Here is a 21,988-nt window from a genome sequence, read left to right on the forward strand (position 1 = left end):
CAGTTTTCAGTCAGAAAAGATCATCAAGAGTATACATGTACTGTAAACTGTACACCATTATGATTATGTGTATCAAACTGAAAACAACACTATGTACTCAACGGATAGGACATCCGCATTCGTAGTGCTGTCAACCTACAGAGGTTGTCAAGAACACAACATCTCACACCATGCACATGCGTCATGTGACCATGTGATCATGTGATCATGTGCAAACAGAGACATGTATAAATCTGTTATCATTTATTATTTTCAACCTTACCAATAATTTGTGAATAACACAATCCCTGCATCAGACATGTCAGATGGCCCTATACACTTCTATGAGGGGTATGCAATTTTCACTCTTAACCAATGTTTTGCACAAACTTTATAATGAATAATTCATTGCTGATGTGCCTTAAATTAAGATATTAGGTTGAATCAGTTTTGATGGCTACAGCTTTGGCTGTCGCTAAGGACATCCTATATTTGAAAGCGTGACAACGTGTAATCTAGTTGTAGCCGTAGCTGTAAATTGAGACATGGTCTAACTTGTAACTTCTTTTGGGAAGACTTTGAGCATTGCACAAGGCTGGCATTCTCTTGAATTACCCCCTTGCATAGTGCCCAGCGCACTCACACATGGCTATTCTGCCCGCCATTTTGGGAGTCAAAATCATGCAAAAAGATTGCACAAAAGATTTGATCCCCAAAAAGGATGCAAATGGTAGACACAAATTGGTTAGAGGTGCTTTCCAGTCCCTGCTGTGTAAGGGTCTTAAATAAATCAATAGACCCCCTTACATAAGGCTAAACACTACCAGGTAGGCCGAGGTCACGCGCAAATTTTTAATGGACAAAGAACAGCTTGCGTCCAATGATGTGCGTCAGGGATAGCACAATTGTTGATAGTGTAAGATAGGAACTTCATTACCCCACACAGTGTGGCATCATATGCAAGGGAGATACAATAATTGTATAATTCCTACAGTTTTTTTAAACCAAGAACATTTTGATTGGAGATCTACTTTAATCTTTCCCCTTCACCAGTATCGAAATGATCCAACAGTCATTACTTGATATTAATAAAGTTGAAGTTGTCAAGTATCCTGCAAGTATTCTTAGAGTACATTTGTACATGTAGGATAGTATTAAAAGTAAGAAAGTGACAAAAGCAGTACCTTGGTTATAAGCTTATTAAAAAAAAAACTTTTTTTAGAAATTTGTTTATAGTACTTACAAAAAATATATAGTACAAGTATTTCAATGTTTTGTACTTGGTTAAATAGAAAGGCCACACTTAATGAATACAAATACAAGCAAATAATAGCACACAAATAATGTCTGAAGTACAATAAGCCATATGCACTAGCTATCTTAAAAACAAAACACAATGCATCTTGGGGGAAACTCAAGAACTCGTTACCATGGGTAGCAAGCATGCTCTGCGATACCTACATGTATCGTCACTTTCCCCTAGGATGCAGTTTTGCGGCTGTAACCAGACACTGTTTTTGTCTCTGGCCAGTGGTTAAAGGAACGGTAAACTATTGGTAATTACTCAAAACTATTGTTAGCGAGTAATGGAGAGCTGATGATAAACATTGTGAGAAAAAGCTCCCTCTGAAGTATTGTACTTCTTGAGAAAGAGGTACTTGTAATTTCTCACTCAAGCCTTTTACTGGGCATCTGAAAGCACATCAGTGCAACAAGGGTTTTTTTCCTTTCATTATTCTCTTGCAACTTCAATGAACAATTGAGTTCAAATGATCACAGCTTTGTTTTTTTTCTACATTATGTTGAGTGTACACCAAGCGAGAATGCTGGTCTTTAAAAATGTCCAAAGGGGTTCATTGCCTTTAAACCAATGGCCAATTATTGGTTACGACAGTGAAAATGTACCCCAGGAAGGGATGTCCCGAGAAACAACTGATTGGCTCCCAAGGGTGACTACTTTGCGCGCAAGCTTGTTAAACACTTTTGAGCACTTATGTGGCGCTTGTATGACGTTTAGTACACATTGACAATAGTTTACATGTACATACATGTACATGTAGTATCTTTGCCAGGTTTTAAAGTTATGTGTACTGCATCAAGACTTCAAAATCAGCACGACATGATAGTTGCCGGTGTTGGTTAGACTCAGATTTCACCCAGAATCCGTTCCACACTGATCATGCGCATAGGGAAATGCATATTAGGCTTTTGACTAATAAATATGTGATGTACATGGGATTCACCTTTGAGCTTGGCAAGAAAAAACTACCAAAAATAAAACACTAGCCGCACACAACCTGTTGAACCAATTCAAGACCAAATCAAATGTGTTTGGTGAACTTAATACCCTGTGATACACATTGTATACACCATCACAAAAATCCTTTTCTCAAATAGCTATACTAAAAAAATAGAAACAAATCTTGTAAACAGACCCTGGGTTCCACTCCCCTGTCCATCCCACTGGTTTGTACTTCCCTACTGTACCGGGGCTAATGAACACCTCCAGGGCTCAAATTTGGACGGAAAAACCCGTAAGACTGCAGGGCTCAAAGCTCAAATATGTGTATTTGTTTACAAAACCAGAATTTAAATGAAAAGAAAATAAATGCCTGCATCTGACAACTAAACTGTTTCGAATTTGAACAAACGAAAAAAGAAAAAAACTAAAAGAAGAATGATCTCATTTTGTTTTAGAGATAAGTATTGTTCCATATAAACATACACTGTACATCTATCAGACTGAAATAATAATAATAATAATAATAATAATAATAATAATAATAATAATAATAATAATAATAATAATAATAATAATAATAATAATAATAATAATAATAATAATAATAATAATAATAATAATAATAATAATAATAATAATAATAATAATAATAATAAGACTTGTAATGCGCACATATCCACCCTGAAATGCAAAATTTAAAAACTCAAACACTCGACCACTGTACTAGTCCGGTCATAACTTTACTGGCCTAAACTCGAGATAAGACTAGTTTTAACTCTTTGTGAAATCCACCCCAGTTGCACACCCATAACTCCAACCAACCTTCATAAAGCTGTTTTTAAAGCAGAAAATGCTGCTGAGCAAATTTCTTCGCTAAAAAGCAAGAAATGAGTGGGGGCACCAGTCACAGCAATGGTAACTGTAGCGTATTACGGCTTGTTATCTAAGGAAGATTTAAGCAAGATTTGTTTTTGCTTAGCAAGTTTTTGTGCCAACATAAACAGGCTTCATGATATTGGGCCCAGAGCTTGAGTCCAGTACGTTTGACCGCTCAGCCATGACACGTTCTGGTTGGAATGCGTCCTAGGATAGCTTCAGCAATGGATTTGTGCAGGTTGCTGACATGTTTAATCATCAATTTTGTCGCTGCTGCCTTTAGGCCATTCATGTAGCAATAGCCAAAGTCGCTACACCATAATAAAAGTAAAATCCCGACTATGCAATTTTTATCTGAATACTCTGTATATATGTTCGCCAAGTTTCATCTTGACATCCATAATTGGCAAGAGATGGTCACACCCTGCTGTCAATCAAGTTGGCCTTTATTTCCCTGTGACTCTTCCTCTCTTTCTTGGGTTTCATCTTGACTGATGAATGCACCGATTCCACCAACGTCAAGATGTTGGCTAAGCTCTCAGTGCTTGAGCTATTGGGATTAGGTGGGATGTTCATTACAATAGTGGGTTTACCAGACTTTCTTGAGCTCAACTCGCCTTGGTGCTTGCGGTCTTTCCTGGCCGGATCCTTGTGCTTGGATTGTCTTTCTTTAGATTTTGTTTTAGGGGTGGTTTGTGACAAGGGGTTTAGAGGATTCTTCGGTGGCCTCTGCGAGTTTGCATCTTGCCGTGAAGACCGTTGGGGACTGGGTTCCCTCTTCTTGTCTGAGGACTGCTGCTTGTGTTTCTTCTGATGTGGTCTCGCTCTGGTGGATGAACTCTCTACTGGCGGCTGGCGAGCAGAGTTTGGCGAGTTCTTGATCTCGGTATCTTGGAGGTGGTCTATTCTAGGAAGAATGTCTGGGAGATGTCGTTGTCTACCTCTTGAATTTGATCTTGCCCTTGCAGTGTCCCTGCTCGTAGAAGGATTCTCTCGAACAGGATGTCTTGAAAGATTTTCTCTTTCGGTGACAGGAGCCACATTTTGCCTCCTGTTCGGAGAAGTTGACCTACGGCTTGGTGATGACCTTCTAGGTGGAGAGGAGCTTCTCGTATGAGCGGCATGAGCTTCCTCTCCTGAACGATGTTTAGGTTGTCTATGCTTTGGCCTAGCACCTTGAGCAAGATTTTGGGCTGCATTATGACTTCTTGACTCAGCCTCGCTAGGACCTTGCCTCTCTCGTACTGATGAATGTTGAGACTCTTGAGGTTGGCTCCCTGAGCTTTGACCAGATGGGACAGTTGGAAGCACTTGTTGAACTACTGGTACTTCAGTAACTATTGGGGATGAGGTATCCCCATTTGAGAGTCCACTCCTTTCCAGTGAGTTGCTCTGGTGGGATTGCTCAGTGAGCGAAGATTCTTCTTGGATTGTTTCAACCCTTGTTGTATGTTCATTTGGTGATTGTCGAGGAGCATTAGCAGGGATTGTATTAAGCTGAGCAGCCTGAGCCTGCACTTCAGGAACCGTATCAGTTTCAACCACTTCTGTGTGGTCTGACAGTAAACTGTTGTTTTGTGTTGATGCATTCTCTAAAGCACCAACAGATTCGGTTGTAGCAACCGCCCCTCCTGTATCTGTGTTCACATTGTCACGACCTGCCTGCTCTACACTAGATTGTTGAATGGAATCATCATGGTGTGAGGCATGTGTGTGAGACTGGGCTCTTCTATTTTCATTTATAGGGGTGGTCGGTGGTGATTCCATGATGACTGAGAATGAGGAGGGGTGGCGCTCATCAGGAGTAGGACTGTAAGGTGGAGGTTGATCATTAGGATACAAGTCGCTGATTTCTGAAACGTACGAAGGCACTGTGTCCAGTGATGATAAATGGAGTGATGGGAGATCAGTCAAAGCAATGTAAGCCTCATTACTACTACCAGGGACAATATAGACGGGTATCGACGGCCCATTCACATGACTCTGAAGATAACCTCCTCGAATAAGCGCAGGGGGTCTACCTTGTCTCGGGGTCACGTGTGAGGGTGCAGAGGCGCCCCTCCCTGTCGGCGCATTATTCGCATGTCCATCACCGCTAGCATTGGCAGAGGTATGTCTTGCTGGTTGCCTCCCATGTGTTGCGCTGGTGCTTGATGATCTCTGAACTACACGTGGACGCTGGTTCCTGGCATCGTGGTGACCTATTGTTGCCCTACGATTCGGGGCTTCATTACAAACCCCCGTCGTGGTGGCTGATGTTGAATGAGATGGATCTGGGTTTGATCGTTGGCCATTTTCTCTGTTACTGCTGCGCACTTCCCCTGAGAGTGAGATAAAAACAAGATTTATTATTTCACTTAGTGATTACAGACTCGGTCATAAGTAGCAAGGCAATCAGGAATGCATAATTTGGTTTGTTTACACAAAAAGTATAAAGCCGGGTTCATACTTCCTTCGAATGTGATGCAAATTTTGACGTCACAAATTCGCAACGTCAACTTTTCAGCTAAAATAAAAACAAACATAGAAAAAGCAATAATATTTGTAAAGAATAAAGAAAACATGTAAACTTTCTCAAATCAAATTATATATTTTAGCAAACAAAGAGCGGTGGTATATTGGTACATATTAAAATTATTAACAATATCACATATAACCACAAAGATCACATAACATGGCAATTTACAATTTTGTAATAGTAAAATTATGGGGGGGGAAAGATAAATATGCAAAACAAACGGTTAATGGCCTAATGTTTTGACCCTAGAATCTGAAGAGCAAATGAAAACACAAAACACATTTAAGCAAGAACATAGTGTAACAGAAAGCAGTCGAGTGGATGGAAATGGAGAGAGAGAGAGAGAGAGAGAGAGAGGGGGGGGGGGGTCTGTGGAAAAAGGGGGGGTATCTGTGTGAAAAAAACACACAGAGGAAAATAAATGTACACAAATACACAGAAGAAAATAATTTTTTTTCAGAAACAAGCAAAATGTAAACCAAGGTTCAGTTTTCTAAAACATGAATACATTTAGATTTTACACTGAAATTAGCAACCGCGCTTGCGTACAACAGTCCTAACTATGTTTACATGTATATCACCTGTTTAAACATAGTCACCTGATTCTCTCTCAACCAATCGGAACAGATAACCCGTCTAAGGTATTGATGATTAGTTATACACATGGTATACAAAGCATCAAAAGACTTTATAGTTATCAGGGCTCAAAAAGTCAGTTAGATAACTAATTCTTTTGTTAATTTATTTATAATGCCTTACCTTGATTATTTGAGGGTGTCCTTCTTTGACCGATAAATCCCACTGATGGTAACCCATGCTGTAAGGGAGAAATAATAATAATAATAATAACAGTGAAAAGGATGTATGTGTTCTAATTAGTACAACTCTTTAGCTCACAAGGTCATTAAAGACACTGTACACTATTGGTAATTGTCAAAGACCAGTCTTCTAACTTGGTGTATCTCAACATGTTCATAAAATAACAAACCTGTGAAAATTTAAGCTCAATTGGTTGTCGAAGTTGCAAGATAATAATGAAAGAAAAAACACCCTCGCCACATGAAGTTGCGTGCTTTCAGATGCTTGATTTTGAGACCTCAAAATTTAATTCCAAGGTCTCGAATTCAAATTCGTGGAAAATTACTTCTTTCTCAAAAACCTACATTACTTCAGAGGGAGCCGTTTTTCACAATGTTTTATACTATCAACAGCTCCCCATGAATCGTTACCAAGTAAGGTTTTATGCAAATACTTATTTTTATTTTGAGTAATTACTGATAGCTACTGCCTTTTATACAATTTGTATGAATTTCTGAAAAGTGCCTATAATTAGCTCCTGGTAAATGGAGTTTATTGATCAAAAGTGGTCTTCATAGTATTTCTATGACAAGAAGGAAACATTCTCCAAACTAAACATTTGTTTGTTTTGATTTATTTTTCAAACCTTCAATTTCTAGCATGAAGATAGCATGCAGTGTTGTTGTGCACATTTTATGCAACAGACACACCATGGTCTAGCATGTCTAGTATACTTACATGTAATGTATACAAATATTGGATGAATATGGCTGCTTTGTTACAGATTATTATCACATGGTGACATCTGGACCAGATGAAGCCAAAAAAAAAAAAAAAGTTTCCCGGGTGATTACATTGCGACAATATGTGACCAAAATGCATTCAATATAGTGTTTAAAGGATTTTATCAAAATGTCCACAGCTTTACATTAAACTTACAGGGTTTGACGATGATAGTGGAAAGCTTCTCTTCAAATATTACTAACTACAGTTGTGTAGTTTTTGAGAAATGAGTAAAACAAGTCACAAAATAATGTTGGTCTCATGAGACAAAAAATTATTTTAGCATGTAAAATCCCCCTAACAAGTTAGGATATTATACCAAAACCATAGCATAACTGGTTAATACGTTTTTACATGCTAAAACAGAGACGGAAATTATTACTTTTACTCATTTCTCAAATACTACACACCTCAGTACGTAAAATTTCAAGGGAAGCTTTCTACTATCATAATCTTCAAACTGTGTAAGTTTAATGTAAATCTGCGGACATTGTGTTTTTTTGTTAGGAAAAAGTACATATGCACGACCACTAGGTCACAGGTGATTTATTTAATTCCTTAGTACACAGCCTGCACTGCCACATTATATAAAACGCACCAAGTAAACCATTACACCAACCATATCTGCCCTCGCAGGTACAAAATTACCACTGGGTGAAACAAACAAACAAACAAACAAACAAACAAACAAACAAACAAACAAACAAACAAACAAACAAACAAACAAACAAACAAACAAACAAACGTGATAGTCAATATAGACACAAGTGTCATGATCAAGATTCGAACCAATATGCCCATGACCTAGCCACCAGAACTTGAGTCTGATGCACTAAATCACTCCGCCAATACACATCATGTTCATTATTCATTAGTCTCACTCATGCATGATGTCCATGTCCCTTTTGGTTGTGTACGTATTTGTTTGTTTTGTCTTTGTCTTTAGGGAAGGGGGAACAACAAGCATTTTTTTCTCCCTTTGCCATGTTTGCCGACATGTTAACTTTCAGGCATGAGAATGGGTGATGATAAAAAAACAGGAAAATTTCAGTTGATTGGATATGTCAATATTCCATCATCTTTGTGTGCGAAGCACACAATACGAGCGCGCAGATTCGTGCCGCGCCGCTCATTGGTTCGTGTGCAAACCTGCACGTACACAGTACACAGTACACAGTACACATGGTGCAAACACGTGCATTGTTTTTTCAGTAGACTTTCAAAAGTCTCCACACGTGTTATCTTTGCTGCACCAGCAAGCGCATTACACGCAAACATTATTGAACCGTACCACTATAATTGAAGCAAGGAATGAGGCAAGTTTATACATCTGTCGCTGCTGCTGCATGCATGCGCGATGCCAGGAAGACAACAAGCCGTAAATTGGGCCAGCTGCTGGATGGCAATTTATTGTTTAGGTGCCGGTATTTCATGAACGACGTGTGGGGATCCGCGATAATAACAATTACAAAGGTAAACTTACATTGTCTGACTAGAGAAGAGGGATTAGAGAAATCCAAATGTATACCCCCAAAAACCTACCCCCCGAATTTTATAGCAAATTCACATCGAACTCGGATACCACAATTTTAAAAGGAAAAAAAACGGAATTCCGGTTTAAACCGGAAGATTCTCATGCCTGAACTTTACATTATTTTTTATTTAGTGTTCATTAACTGGATCAAGTTTTCATTTGTACAAGTGATTATGTTTTCTGAACAATATTATCACACTATGTATTGATTGATGTTGACATGAAATAAATGTATCTGAAATGAACACACTTTTTTTTTTTTAAATAATGAGATACAAAGACTACTAACCGCTTCCTTGGTAGCCCTTCTTTGAGAACACACCAACATGAACAGCAGAGTGTCTGTCACTAAGGTAGCAATACCAGCAAAGCCATAGATGATACATAAGATGTAGAGAAAGTCGATCATGTTGTGCTCTATGACGCCACAGCTACGCACATCCTGGAAGGTAACCTTCTCACTGTCAGCTACAATCAAATTAAAACAAGGAAAACGGGAAGGAAAGAAAAAAATATATATAAATTTTAAATATTATTAAGAGTCGAAATGTACAGTTTACAAAATCGGTCATTACAAATTATTAAAAGCATTAGCAGTAGGCCTATACTACAAAAACACACGGAAATGAAAAATAGTTATTAAAGGCAGTGGACACTATTGGTAATTGTCAAAGTCTAGCCGTCACAGTTGGTGTATCTCAACATATGCATAAAATAAGAAACCTGTGAAAATTTGAGCTCAATCGGTCATCGAACTTGCGAGATATTAATGAAAGAAAAAAACACCATTGTCACACGAAGTTGTGTGCGTTTAGATGGTTGATTTCGAGACCTCAAGTTCTAAATCTGAGGTCTCAAAATCAAATTCGTAGAAAATGACGGCACTTCAGAGGGAGCCGTTTCTCACAATGTTTGATACCATCAACCTCTCCCCATTACTCGTCACCAAGAAAGGTTTTATGCCAATATTTATTTTGAGTAATTACCAATAGTGTCCACTGCCTTTAAGTATTAAAGTTATTAAAGTCGAAATGTACAGTTTACAAAAACAGTCATTACAAAATTATCAAAAGCATTAAAAATTATTAAAATCATTAGCAGTAGGCCTATACTACAAAAACACACGAAAATGAAAAATAGTTATTTAGAAAAAAAGCAATGCTCTTTTGTGACAGTACAAAACTCACAATTTTTTCTCTCTAAAATAACCATAAGAGTCCACACATTGCTTGTGATCTGTAGGCCTAGAGACTGACAACAAGATAAACACATTTCAGTTGACAAAAAGTGCATTTATTGTAATCCAATATGGCTAACATTACAGCTACATGTATTATTAAACATGTAACCAAATATTTTCTATGGCCTTTCTTAGAATCATAACACAACCAAAAGGCTGACACTATTTTACAATTTTTAAAGCATATTTCTGAACATGAGCAAAAGAAAACATCCATGCCCATGTACATGTACATATAAAACACCAACAACTTAGGACAAGGGTTGAATCACAGGGAAATATTCAGTGGATACAAAATTCAAAAAGATGATAACATAACACAATTATAAATGGGGAAAGTCAAATTGGATCAGGAGGGAACAGTTTTGCATTAAATTATTTTAACTACAGTTAGGCAAGAGAGTAGCCCAGATAAAAAATTTGAAGTACAGACAGGCGAATCTTTGTGACATTCTTAAGAAAGGAAAAAATAAACTGAAAAGCAGCTCAATTCAATATCAGTTGTTAAAGACACATGGACACTATTGGAAATTGTCAAAGATCAGTCTTCTCACATGGTGTATCTCAACATGCACAAAATAACAAACCTTGAACTCAATTGGTCATCGATATTGCAAGACAATAATGGAAGAAAAAACTCCCATGTCAGATGAAGTGGTGTGCTTTCAGATGCTTGATTTCAGGACCTCAAAATCTTATTCTGAGGTTTCAAAATCATATTCAACAGCTCTCCATTGCTCGTTACCAAGTAAGTAATTATTTTGAGTAATTACCAATAGTGTCCAGTGCCTTTAAAGAGTAGTCTAGCTTTCTAGGTGCAGCCCAGTGAAAACCTAACACCCAAATTGTGATTCTCACCTCCAGGCACGATGATTCCTGTGCTGTTGTTCTCTTTAGCCGATAGGATATAACACTGGCATTCAGACAGAGAGGTGTGGTACACACATGCGCTGAAACTACCTAGAAATGGGATTGATACTATACCCACTGAGACGGCTTGTAGAGCACACACACAGAACGTCAGACAGTTGACTGCAATGGCTAAGTAGATCTGAAGAATACAAATAAACACAATTAATTAGCTGTATTGTCGGGACATGTCTGAGCTGGGTTGTCCCCATGCACAGGCTATTGCACCGGGCCTTGCTGATACCTGCGAATTTGGGTGCCATTACAGTATGTGCAAATATGCAAACCAAATAAACAATTTACACAAATCATGTCAAGTTAATAAAAAACCAAGTTGAAAACCTTTTTTTGTAAGAAACAGAGAACACTTAGAAACAATCTATAAAATACAAAAGCTGAACTAAAAAAATGAAATAGAACAATAAAAACAAATACATGATGAAATACACTGAAGCACCTGCAGATACACAATACAATGTACATAATAGGAGGATAAAAATGCCAGATAACCAGCGCATATATCCTGGTGTCATGTGTTTTCAGTAGGATAACAGGAAAATTGTTCACAATCAAAAACTAAATATTTTTTTTCCAAATCATCTATCCAATTTTTTAACAATAACACTTTCACTTCATGGTGTGTCGAAATTGTTTAAGTTTTGGTTTTACGTTGCGAGAAACAGTCCGCCATTAACAGTGCTTATGCATGCACGACATTGGAGCAACATCATATGTTTTCACACCTTTCATTGGATGGTATTTTATTGAGTATTCAGAAGCTAGTATGGCGTGCAAAATAAATCAAAAATATTATTCAATTAGTACTTAACAAATTTAAATACATTTTTGTCCTCAGGCATTATGGCTACTATATTAGAATCCAGAGATATCATAAGGCATGAAAGTAAAACACCCCACCCCTCCTTGATGCACTCACACTTCATAACAATCCATTTTCCCCCATTTCAGACCAGTAATGTTTGGTTTCAGGAGATAAGAAACCAATCTATGATATTTTCTCTTTAATGTAGACTTGATATTTATTACGCTTATCGGAATTTATAACAGTTATGCAGTAAATAAATAAAAAAAATTGTTGTCATTTTCGCTTAAAATATTTTAATATTTTCCCCACATTTGCACACCATAGAATCCCAAATAGTAACCACCTCACGTGATCCATCTAGTGACAAAAGCAGAATGAAACTCACTCTAGCAGATAGTAATTTTGTTTTGAACTTTCGAGGTTGGACGATGTCTCTTCGACTCATTTGAATGTTGGCATAATAATGCACTAGTGATTAGTACCAAAAATCAATCATTTTATAAATGTTTTCAGAGCATAACCAACGACAGGAAACTTTATTCTCAGCATGATTAAGCCTGATGAAAATACAGACCGTGAGTAAACTGCATAGCTTCTGTCACCGGTGCAGCTTGCACAATTTCGCGGTAAACGGGAATCAAAGTTGGGGACCGAAAACATATGAGGGTCGATAACGTATGACGCTACGATATGTACAATATGACATCTTTTCACCGACTCAATAACATGATCTCTCAAGTCGGTAGGTTCTACAGTACCTATAAAGTGTTACTCACTGCCTGCTCAAAAACAAGTTTGCTGCATTTTAAAACATCTTGCAATTTCCAGAGATTTTTTTCCCCATAATTTTACTAGAGCAAGTTTGCTAGAGAACTTACCAGAAGGTTTGGTCGTTTTTTGAGCAAAACAGCCATTAGCGTTCCTGTTAAAATAAGCTGCAAACAAATAAAAACAAAAAGACTTTAGAACATGTATGACAAATGACACATTTTCAGCCATTATTTCCTTCAAAAAAAAAAAAATGGTTAGTAACAAATAAATACATTTTACCTGTATACAAAATGTAATGTAGTTCTATAATAGCACACAAACACGAAACTTATCTCTGTAAACAAATCAGACGGATCACAAAACCATGATTTTCTTATGCTTTGGAGATATCAAAGTAATAAGAAACAGTTCAAATGATTAAAAATAAAATATAAAGCAAGTCAGCTTTGAGCACATTTATAAGAACCCATTAATTTAGTACAAATTAAAACTTGCATCTGGGATAAAGAATAAATTCTGGTTTACCCTTACACAGATGTGTGCAAGCACTGTATACTCAGTACTTTCATGAATTCTGAGAACAAAATTGCAAGCATATTTCTACTACTCTAGAGCAGATGTTTTACCAACTGGGATTGCCAGGTAGCTAAAGGCAGTTCCAATCCTAATCCTAACACACATCAGTGTCAGGGTAAAACCAAAATTAGTATTGAATGCAAAGTTAGTATTAAATGCAATAAAATACGAGCAAAGACACCACACAACTTGTTAGGTTATAAGCAACTAAGAACAATGCACTATACAAATGTATGTTCCGTCACTCACGTTTTTAATTTTGAAGATTGAAAAAGAAGTTATTCAAAATCAAATTCATAATCTATAATTCATAACCGAACACAAACAAAAAACTCAACTGAACTACAAGAAATTTCAATCAATTTTTATCTCCCTCCCTTAAAGGCAGTGGACACTATTGGTAATTACTCAAAATAATTATTAGCATAAAACCTCATTTGGTAACGAGTAATGGGGAGAGGTTGGTGGTATCAAACATTGTGAGAAACGGCTCCCTCTGAAGTAACATAGTTTTCGAGAAAGAGGTAATTTTCCATGAATTTGATTTCGAGACCTCAAGTTTAGAACTTGAGGTCTCGAAATCAAGCATCTGAAAGCACACAACTTCGTGTGACAAGGGTGTTTTTTTCTTTCATATTTATCTCGCAACTCCGACTACCAATTGAGCTCAAAATTTTCATAGGTTTGTTATTTTATGCATTTGTTGAGATACACCAAGTGAGAAGACTGGTCTTAGACAGTTGCCAATAGTGTCCACTGTCTTTAAACAACTGTTTGTGTATACACCAACTTTAAAATTAACATAATTCTTACCAAGGTAGCAGCTACATATGTGGGCACACTGCCCTCAATGTGGTACAGTGATGCAGTCAGCCCTCTGGCCACAATGTACAAGATCAGTAAGACCACGCCCAACAAACAAACAAACGCCCCTGAGATGGGCAGCATCAGAAGGCTGTCTGTGCAGACGAACCTCTTCATTGCCATGGTGACCTCTCGTTTGACCTATGACCTGTGGGTTCAAACTTGCATGCTGGCACGTAGACTAGCCTTTGGTTCGTAGGAGGGATGAGCTTTTATATCTGCAGCAGCTGCCATGACTCTGCATTGGACTCTGTAATTTGGGTTCTGAAAAAGAAAAATATACAAAAAGAATGAATGCAAAACTAGTGAAATACATTGTAGGCCTATTTAATGTGCAAAGTCAAAATTTGGTATCTAGACCTTCATTGTTAATAATTTGTACCCTACAGATGTAATACACATGTATAGGCACTGCAACCGATTTCACGAAACGCTAGGATTAATCCTATCTCGAGTTAGGACGAGTAACCCGTCCTAACTTAGGATGAGTTCAATGAGTCTTACGTCTTCAGATACGGGGACTGAACTCGCCTAAGATTAATCCTAAGTTAGGAAGACTTGGGTGAAATCGACACTTAGGCATTGACACTTAGTGGTCTCCTAAACCTGCAAGGAAAAAGACTCATCGGCGTATTGTGTACTCAAGGGTTATTAATACACTGACCATGTTCTTGATTGTATTATTGTTAATGTATAACAAAAATTCCAAACCAAACACCGCATGGACCGCCAATTACAGGAAAGGGAGAAACAAAACTATAAATTAATTTTAAAATTTACATACTAAAACTAAATTCATAAGTAAGGCCTATATAGAATTGAAAATTGCAACTAGAAACATGTAAATTAAAACAACAAATAAATAAACAAATGTATACAACATATATATCCAAACAAAAATTCAGCAAAAAAAAAAAAAAAAAATAATAATAATAATAATGACAACAGAAATGTTCAATGCTGATATAATAATTACAACATAGAACTTCACATACAGTTCTTGGAATAAATTGTACACATCCTCATAAACAGTGCCATCAGTACACAGAGATGTCAGACACTTCGTAACCTTTGCCACTTCATACCCTGGTATTCGTACCTTGGGGACACTTCTGACCGTAACCAAATTGGTTACTTCGTACCGTGGGCAGGGCACGAAATGACCATCAGCTGAGTCACTTCATAAATCATACCTCCATTAAAATGTGTGTTCCTTTAAAATGTTTAATATTAGTTAATGTTTGTTGAGATACAAAACAGTACTTAATGACTGATTGGTTTGATTTGCTTTTATTTCATAATCATCTGATCACAAAGCACAGAAATCCAGAATAATAACAAACGGTGCAGAAATCCCGATTTAGTAGTATAATAGGAGGTACGAATTGTCTTGTGTAAGAAGGTACCAAGTGTCTTGTTTTTGTAAGAAGGTACGAAGTGTCCACAGTCACTTCATGTACCTTGAAAAGGTACGAACGAAGTGTCAAGGGTACGAAGTGGCAACAAAGTGACCTGACACCATACACTAACACAGCGCCGCGCCCCATTTATTTACTGGGTCTGCTTACTTGAGTACTAGTAGATTGTAAATTTAAAAAACACAAAATGTTGGTTGAAAAATGCTGTAGTAAAACTCTGTATTCTCACATCTTTCAAATGTGAATCGAGAGAATAAGCAACATGCCATCGCCAAGATTACGAATGTTTAAGAAAAACAATGTGAATCCTGTGAGCTGCACTGGTCAACCGACTGTATGTTGATTTTTTAACATAATTCAAATTCAATGAAATGGAGTAGGGCCTAGTCGTTTTGTTTTTTGATTGAATTTGAAGCATTTTGTTTCAATTTTGAAAAGTGACTACTAAAATCAAGAGTTGGTAATTTGACTATACAGTCATTGAGTCAAAATGTTAACATTTTATACACAACTTATTCTACGAGGAAGACAGAGACCCTTTTAAAGTTTTCACTTTCTTCAGTAACTGGGTGTGTACAATCGATAGCATTCTTCAAATCGTTAGTCATCGTATCGTACCGTACACATTGTTGCGTGTGTTACTGTTACTGTTGTTAGGAAAATAAAATAATCACACACAAAAGTGTCCTTTCCCTATCTTATTATCTAGCAATAGGCTGGCCTAATTTACTTACGGTATTATCGTCTCCCAACTGCCCAAGTTATTTCTCATATCGACGGAAAAGTGTCCATTTTTGCATGAGTTATTTTCTACCATCATAAAAAATGCATTAATAAATTCGTACGGAATTTACCTCCGGTGACATCGGACCGTTACAAACTGCAGCTGTTGAACATTAGTATTTTTTGTGTGTGGCGTGTGCATAAAATGCATGCAGCTCTCTGCGCGTTCCTAGCAATCAACTAAGAGTAGTTTGACCGCGCGGTGGCGCTATAACATTTTTGGTGATGGTGTGCTTGGGAGGGAGGGGCGTGGTTAGATGAAGCCCAAAGAAAGGGGTTTAATGAACCGATTATCATCTAGGGTTGTGGAGACAAACTGGTCCCAAACTAAAGAGTAATGATATCACAATTGCACCAATGTGTAATAAGCACGTTATGATCACCATGTAAAAAATTTAAAAACACTATCGATCTTGGCTGTGCTCCGTGGTCATAATGGGTTGGTGGCTGGCAGCCAAATGCGCGCTTCAATGCCAGCTTCTCGAACACCTTAAAACCTCGTCCTTCGCAATTCAGCTCTTAGCTGTGAGTAAGGATGATTAGCCCCCCAAATTATTATTTTGTACAAATAAAATAAAGTTACACGCTAGCGCTTTACAAAGGGCACGTGAAAAGTGCATAACAAAAATTCAACATCGGGCAACTTGATGAAATTGGAACCATAAAGTTTATCGCGATTGAGAACCGCAATGTATTATGGGTAGGCATGGGGGCATTTGACGCCGCGGTGTATGTTGTCGCATTATGTCTCTGTGTGTGGATTAAACAGCGCCCTCTCTTGATATTTCGCGTGTAGTTTTGCCTGCACCAAAAGTGCACCGGAAAAAAACAAATCACACCAATAAACACCAAAAGAGCACCAATACAGCAAATATTGTTTATTTTCAGCTTGCACCAATAAATCGATACACATAGCTTAAATCAAGCTACACCAATAGGGCACCAATTTCCCTTTGCTATTAATTTGATCTGGTGCAATTATACTTTACAAATTCCTCTTCGAAAGACTACACCAATAAAGCACCAAAATGTACTTATAAAACAAAAATGTTCAAGCACTGCAGATGCTGATACCTAGTGTGGATCACTGTACACATATGGCACCAATTATACCTGAAGATTTAATTCTTAACGGCAGCTACATGTAGGTCTAAGAAAGAAAGATGACGATGTGATATTTTAATAATAATCATATTTGTATACATATTGCTTTTTACAAAGCTGAAAGCACTACATTCAAATCAGTTGCCCTATATTGCTCAAGCCACTGCAGCTACTGAGTTGTCACTGCTCTCGCGCCGACTTCTACTCCACATTATTAAAAGAGTCGGGCACGCAGCACGTAGTAGTAGCGCAACCAGCAGTTCGCGCGGAGAGCTTCGCTGCAACTCGACTATCTCCAAAACGACTTGTCCACAAGTCTACTGCAGCTATTTCTTCACATGTAGGGCTTATCTGTATAACCATTTTCTCCCTCAAGTACAGTGACACGACTGAATTTTATTTTCATTTTCTATTTAGATACATTTTGTTTCATGTCAACATCCTTCAACGCATGATAACATTTCTCGGTTAAACATCCCCTGTTACTTGCTGTATGAATGAAGACTTGCTCTACAGTTATTAAATCATAATAGATAATTATGTGACATGGGCATGTATGAAATTCTTTTCCTTTAATAGTGACAAAGACAACAGAAACATACAAGGAAAATGGTACTGGTCCGTGCATCGACCCCAAAATCTATCTCTCCTTCTCTCACTTCAGTCTGGTGGCGCAATTATGTACGCAAAAATCTGTTTATGTTTTAAATGTTCATAACTCCTAAACCACACATTGGAAAAAAATAATCCATGCATCATCTGAGAGGGCTAAACTCTGAGCTTCATATTATAGGGGTTTTATTTTGTCCAACCATTGGACAAAATAAAACCCTGAACCAGGTGAAACGACATCAACATATGGTTTTGTATTTGACAAAAACTGAATCTCTAATCTGAACATTTAAAGGCAGTGGACAATGTTGGTAATTACTCAAAATATTTGTTGGCATTAGAACTTTACTTGGTAACGAGTGGAGAGGTTGGTTGCTTTTGGAAACCTCAGACAGGGGTGTTTTTTCTTTCACGTTATTAATTTTTCTTTGTTTTTGTTGCTTAACAACTTTGCTCTGTAGGGGGCACTATGAAAATCTAAATCACATGTAGTAGTGGAACTTTGCAAAGGGCACCACAGCAAAAAGCACAGGGCACCACGGCAACTGCTGTGGGTACTGCTGTGGGTGACTTCAAGGGGTGTACGAATACTTGTGTATTAAATCTTTGATGATCAACAACAATATACAGAAAAATACCAAACTAAAATAAACAATAACCTTAATGTCGACGCCGATTCGTTACTGGTAAGATACACTGGCCAGACTGCATGTACGTTGAGGACCGAAAGAAAGACAGACCCCCATCCATGTTCATCTGGAGTGAAATGTGGACCTCTCTCTGTCTTGCATCCTGATCAGTCCCTTTGAAGATGGAGCCATCACATTGCTGTTCGTATAAATCGCCATCCAGAACATCAGCAAACATCCTCATTGTCAGGAACAGACTCTTTGTGATTGTTGATTTCATCTACACAATCTGAAAAGTTAATTGTTAAAAGAGAACAATAAGCCGATCAGTACAATTTTTAAAATTGTACCAATCTTCTTATTGCTCTCTTTAAAGTGACTTTTATTAGTAAGTACTGGCAGTTACAGTATGTAAGTATGTAAGTATCATAACGGGGCTGGGAACTATAACAGTATCTAGGTATGTAAGTACAATAATTGGGCTGGAAACCGTTTCAGTATGTTAGTATGTAGGTATCTGTACAGTATGTAAGGTATTGAAGTATAATAAGGAGGTTGGAAACCGTTACAGTATCGTAGTATGTAAGTATGTAAGTATTATGACGGGGCTGGAAACCGTTACAGTATGTAAGTTTGTAAGTATTTTAACAGGCCTGGCAGTTACAGTATATCAATATGAAAGTATTATAACGGGCCTGGAAACCGTTTCAGTATGTTAGTATGTAGGTATCGTTACAGTATGTAAGTATTATAACAGGGCCAGGAAACCCTTACAGAATGTAGGTATGTAAGTATTAAAACGGGGCTGGAAACGGTTACAGAATGTAGGTATGTAAGTATTACAACGGGGCTGGAAACCGTTACAGAATGTAGGTGTGTAAGTATTATAACAGGGCCAGGAAACCCTTACAGAATGTAGGTATGTAAGTATTAAAACGGGGCTGGAAACCGTTGCAGAATGTAGGTATGTAAGTATTAAAACGGGGGCTGGAAACCGTTACATTATGTAGGTATGTAAGTTCAAAAACGGGGCTGGAAACCGTGACAGAATGTAGGTATGTAAGTATTAAAACGGGGCTGGAAACCGTTACAGAATGTAGGTATGTAAGTATTAAAACGGGGGCTGGAAACCGTTACATAATGTAGGTATGTAAGTTCAAAAACGGGGCTGGAAACCGTGACAGAATGTTGGTATGTAAGTATTAAAACGGTGCCGGAAACCGTTATAGTTTGTAAGCATGCAAGTATGTAAGTATTATGACGGGGCTGGAAACCGTTACAGTTTGTAAGTTTGTAAGTATTATAACAGGCCTGGCAGTTACAATATGTAATATGAAAGTATTACATTATGTAGGTATGTAAGTTCAAAAACGGGGCTGGAAACCGTGACAGAATGTAGGTATGTAAGTATTAAAACGGGGCTGGAAACTGTTACAGAATGTAGGTATGTAAGTATTAAACTGGGGCTGGAAACCGTTACAGAATGTAGGTATGTTAGTATTAAAACGGGGCTGCATGCTTACAAACTTTAACGGTTTCCAGCCCCGTTTTAAAACTTACATACCTACATTCTGTAAGGGTTTCAAGCCCCATTTTAATACTAACATACCTACATTCTGTAACGGTTTCCAGCCCTGTTATAATACTTACATACCTACATTCTGTAAGGGTTTCCTTGCCCTGTTATAATACTTACATACCTATTAATTGCTGTAACGTAAGTATTATAACAGGCCTGGCAGTTACAGTATGAAAGTATTATAATGGGGCTGGAAACCGTTTAAGTATGTTAGTATGTAGGTATCGTTACATAATGTAATGTGTTTAAGTATTATAACGGGGCTGGAAAACGTTACAGTTTTAATGTAAATAGTTTAAGTATGTTCCAGTATTCAATAAGTATGTAAGAATTTTAACAGGGCCAGGAAACCGTTACAGAATGTAGGTATGTAAGTATTATAACAGGCCTGGCAGTAACATTATGTAAGTATGACACGGACGATAAATATTTTAACAATTAGTTGGTAGACCGACTAGGTCCATTTTATCAATTTTTTTTTATTTTAGTGCATAAAAATTACTCTTTAAAACATCTTGATTGGCCTCATCATTACTAGTTTGTCATACGTTTTATTTTTGTGAGCGGTTCGTGTAACCTCCGATTATCTACTCCTCGGCAGTAGAATAAAGCAAGACAGTTCCCTAAGAACAACTCTACCTGGCAAGTAGATACACACATGGTGTTACCGCAAACCAAATATACATTGATACCTCACCATGCAATGCCTCAAATCCTATATACGCATTGGTGTAATTTTTTAAGGCCGGGTCAACCACCTTTTTTTCTTCCACAACATTTACGAAATTAAAAATAAATAGTCAAAACATTCGAAATTTAGTACAAGATACTTACCGATGACGATTTAGGATAAACAAGGATCCAACTTGTCGGGTCACAAGGATCAGAAACGTTGGTTTACAACAGCAATCAGCGGGATCACCATCACTGCACTATCATCAGTCGAAAACGGCCGTTGAAACATCACCGACTGTACCCGTGGTTCAAGTTTGAAAGTTTGAGTAGAAAATACCATAATGGGCAGCTGTTTCCTCATTCACTAATTCTTACAACATCAGCTTTTACTACATCTGTAAATCCTTCATTGCAAGGAACTTCCTAGGAGCTTACACGTCAAACAAAATGTACTTTGAGAAGGTTTTGTGGAGCATAACATTTGAATCTACCACTTTCAGTTTCATCTCCGCCAACTGTGCATAGAATGGGCTCAAGCCATTTGTGTGTCCATTATACACGGGAAGTCTGGGTGGCGCTCCAAACTAAACTTGTATTTTGTACCAGTCCTTCTAGTATTTTGTTACTGACTGGTTGTCAAGTATTATTTTAGACTTGCTATCAAGTAATTTTCAGCGGAAAATCAATTTCTTGTTTCAATACAAAGTCAATACAAAGCATGCATCAGATGATGTGGTGTATACCACCAAAGGGGGGGGGGGGGGGGGGGCGATTTCATGGCTCTGCTTACCGTAAGCACACAGTTAGACTTAAGGAAGCAGGGAATTATGTGCTTACGGCAAGCGTATTTCACGATTAGCGGCGAATTTTGGCTTCTGCGCTTGCGTACTCTGCGTTACTAAGCATTCTACGCTAACAAGGCTAGTGCGGAAAATGGGACGCTTGCATGTAAGCGGGGAATCATGATCGTAAGCACAGAATTCAGCAATAAGCAGAGCCATGACATTGGGCCCAGGACCCAACTTGTTCCATATTCTCTTTCTACTTGTACAAACCAGTTCAGCCTCTATTTTGTTTTACCCAGTGCTATTCACTACTTCAACTTATTTTTTTTCCCAAATGAAACAACAGAATGAGATGGTGCAACTTACCAAAAAGGTTGGCCTTTAGTATAATACAAAAAAAGTTAATGGCCTGACGTAGGACTACCTTAGTATAGTAATTGAATATGAATGAAAGTGCATGTATACAGAGAAAACAAAATTTCATTTT

General features: G+C 37.6%; 1 protein-coding gene across 4 annotated transcripts; it reads right to left on the reverse strand.

Moving 5' to 3' along the window:
• Positions 1-2,873: 2,873 nt before the first annotated feature.
• On the reverse strand, positions 2,874-21,221 carry LOC117288362 (serine/arginine repetitive matrix protein 5-like). 4 transcript variants are annotated; one of them, XM_033769197.1, is made up of 8 exons: positions 20,876-21,221; positions 18,493-18,751; positions 13,866-14,180; positions 12,584-12,640; positions 10,829-11,021; positions 9,020-9,198; positions 6,375-6,432; positions 2,874-5,418 (listed from the first exon to the last, which is right to left on the reverse strand). In XM_033769197.1, the coding sequence occupies exons 3-8, from the start codon at positions 14,037-14,039 to the stop codon at positions 3,515-3,517; spliced, it is 2,565 nt and encodes an 854-aa protein (XP_033625088.1). In that variant the 5' UTR covers positions 14,040-14,180; positions 18,493-18,751; positions 20,876-21,221; the 3' UTR covers positions 2,874-3,514. The 4 variants fall into 4 exon arrangements, with proteins under 4 accessions (XP_033625088.1, XP_033625089.1, XP_033625090.1 ...); XM_033769198.1 differs by lacking the exons at positions 18,493-18,751; positions 20,876-21,221 and adding an exon at positions 16,189-16,274; XM_033769199.1 differs by lacking the exons at positions 18,493-18,751; positions 20,876-21,221 and adding an exon at positions 16,069-16,274 and having other exon boundaries at positions 10,955-11,021.
• Between the last annotated feature and the right edge of the window lie 767 nt (positions 21,222-21,988).

This window comes from Asterias rubens, chromosome 3 (genome assembly GCF_902459465.1).
Source record: "Asterias rubens chromosome 3, eAstRub1.3, whole genome shotgun sequence".
In the NCBI taxonomy this organism is placed as follows: Eukaryota; Metazoa; Echinodermata; class Asteroidea; order Forcipulatida; family Asteriidae; genus Asterias; species Asterias rubens.

Coding starts and splice junctions, on each gene's coding strand:
- LOC117288362 (XM_033769197.1), bottom strand. CDS start 14,039: ATGGCAATGAAGAGGTTCGTCTGCACAGACAGCCTTCTGATGCTGCCC. Junction 9,199..10,828: donor AGGAATCATCGTGCCTGGAG/GTGAGAATCACA, acceptor ATTTGATTGTAG/CTGACAGTGAGAAGGTTACC. Junction 5,419..6,374: donor GACACCCTCAAATAATCAAG/GTAAGGCATTAT, acceptor TCTCACTCTCAG/GGGAAGTGCGCAGCAGTAAC.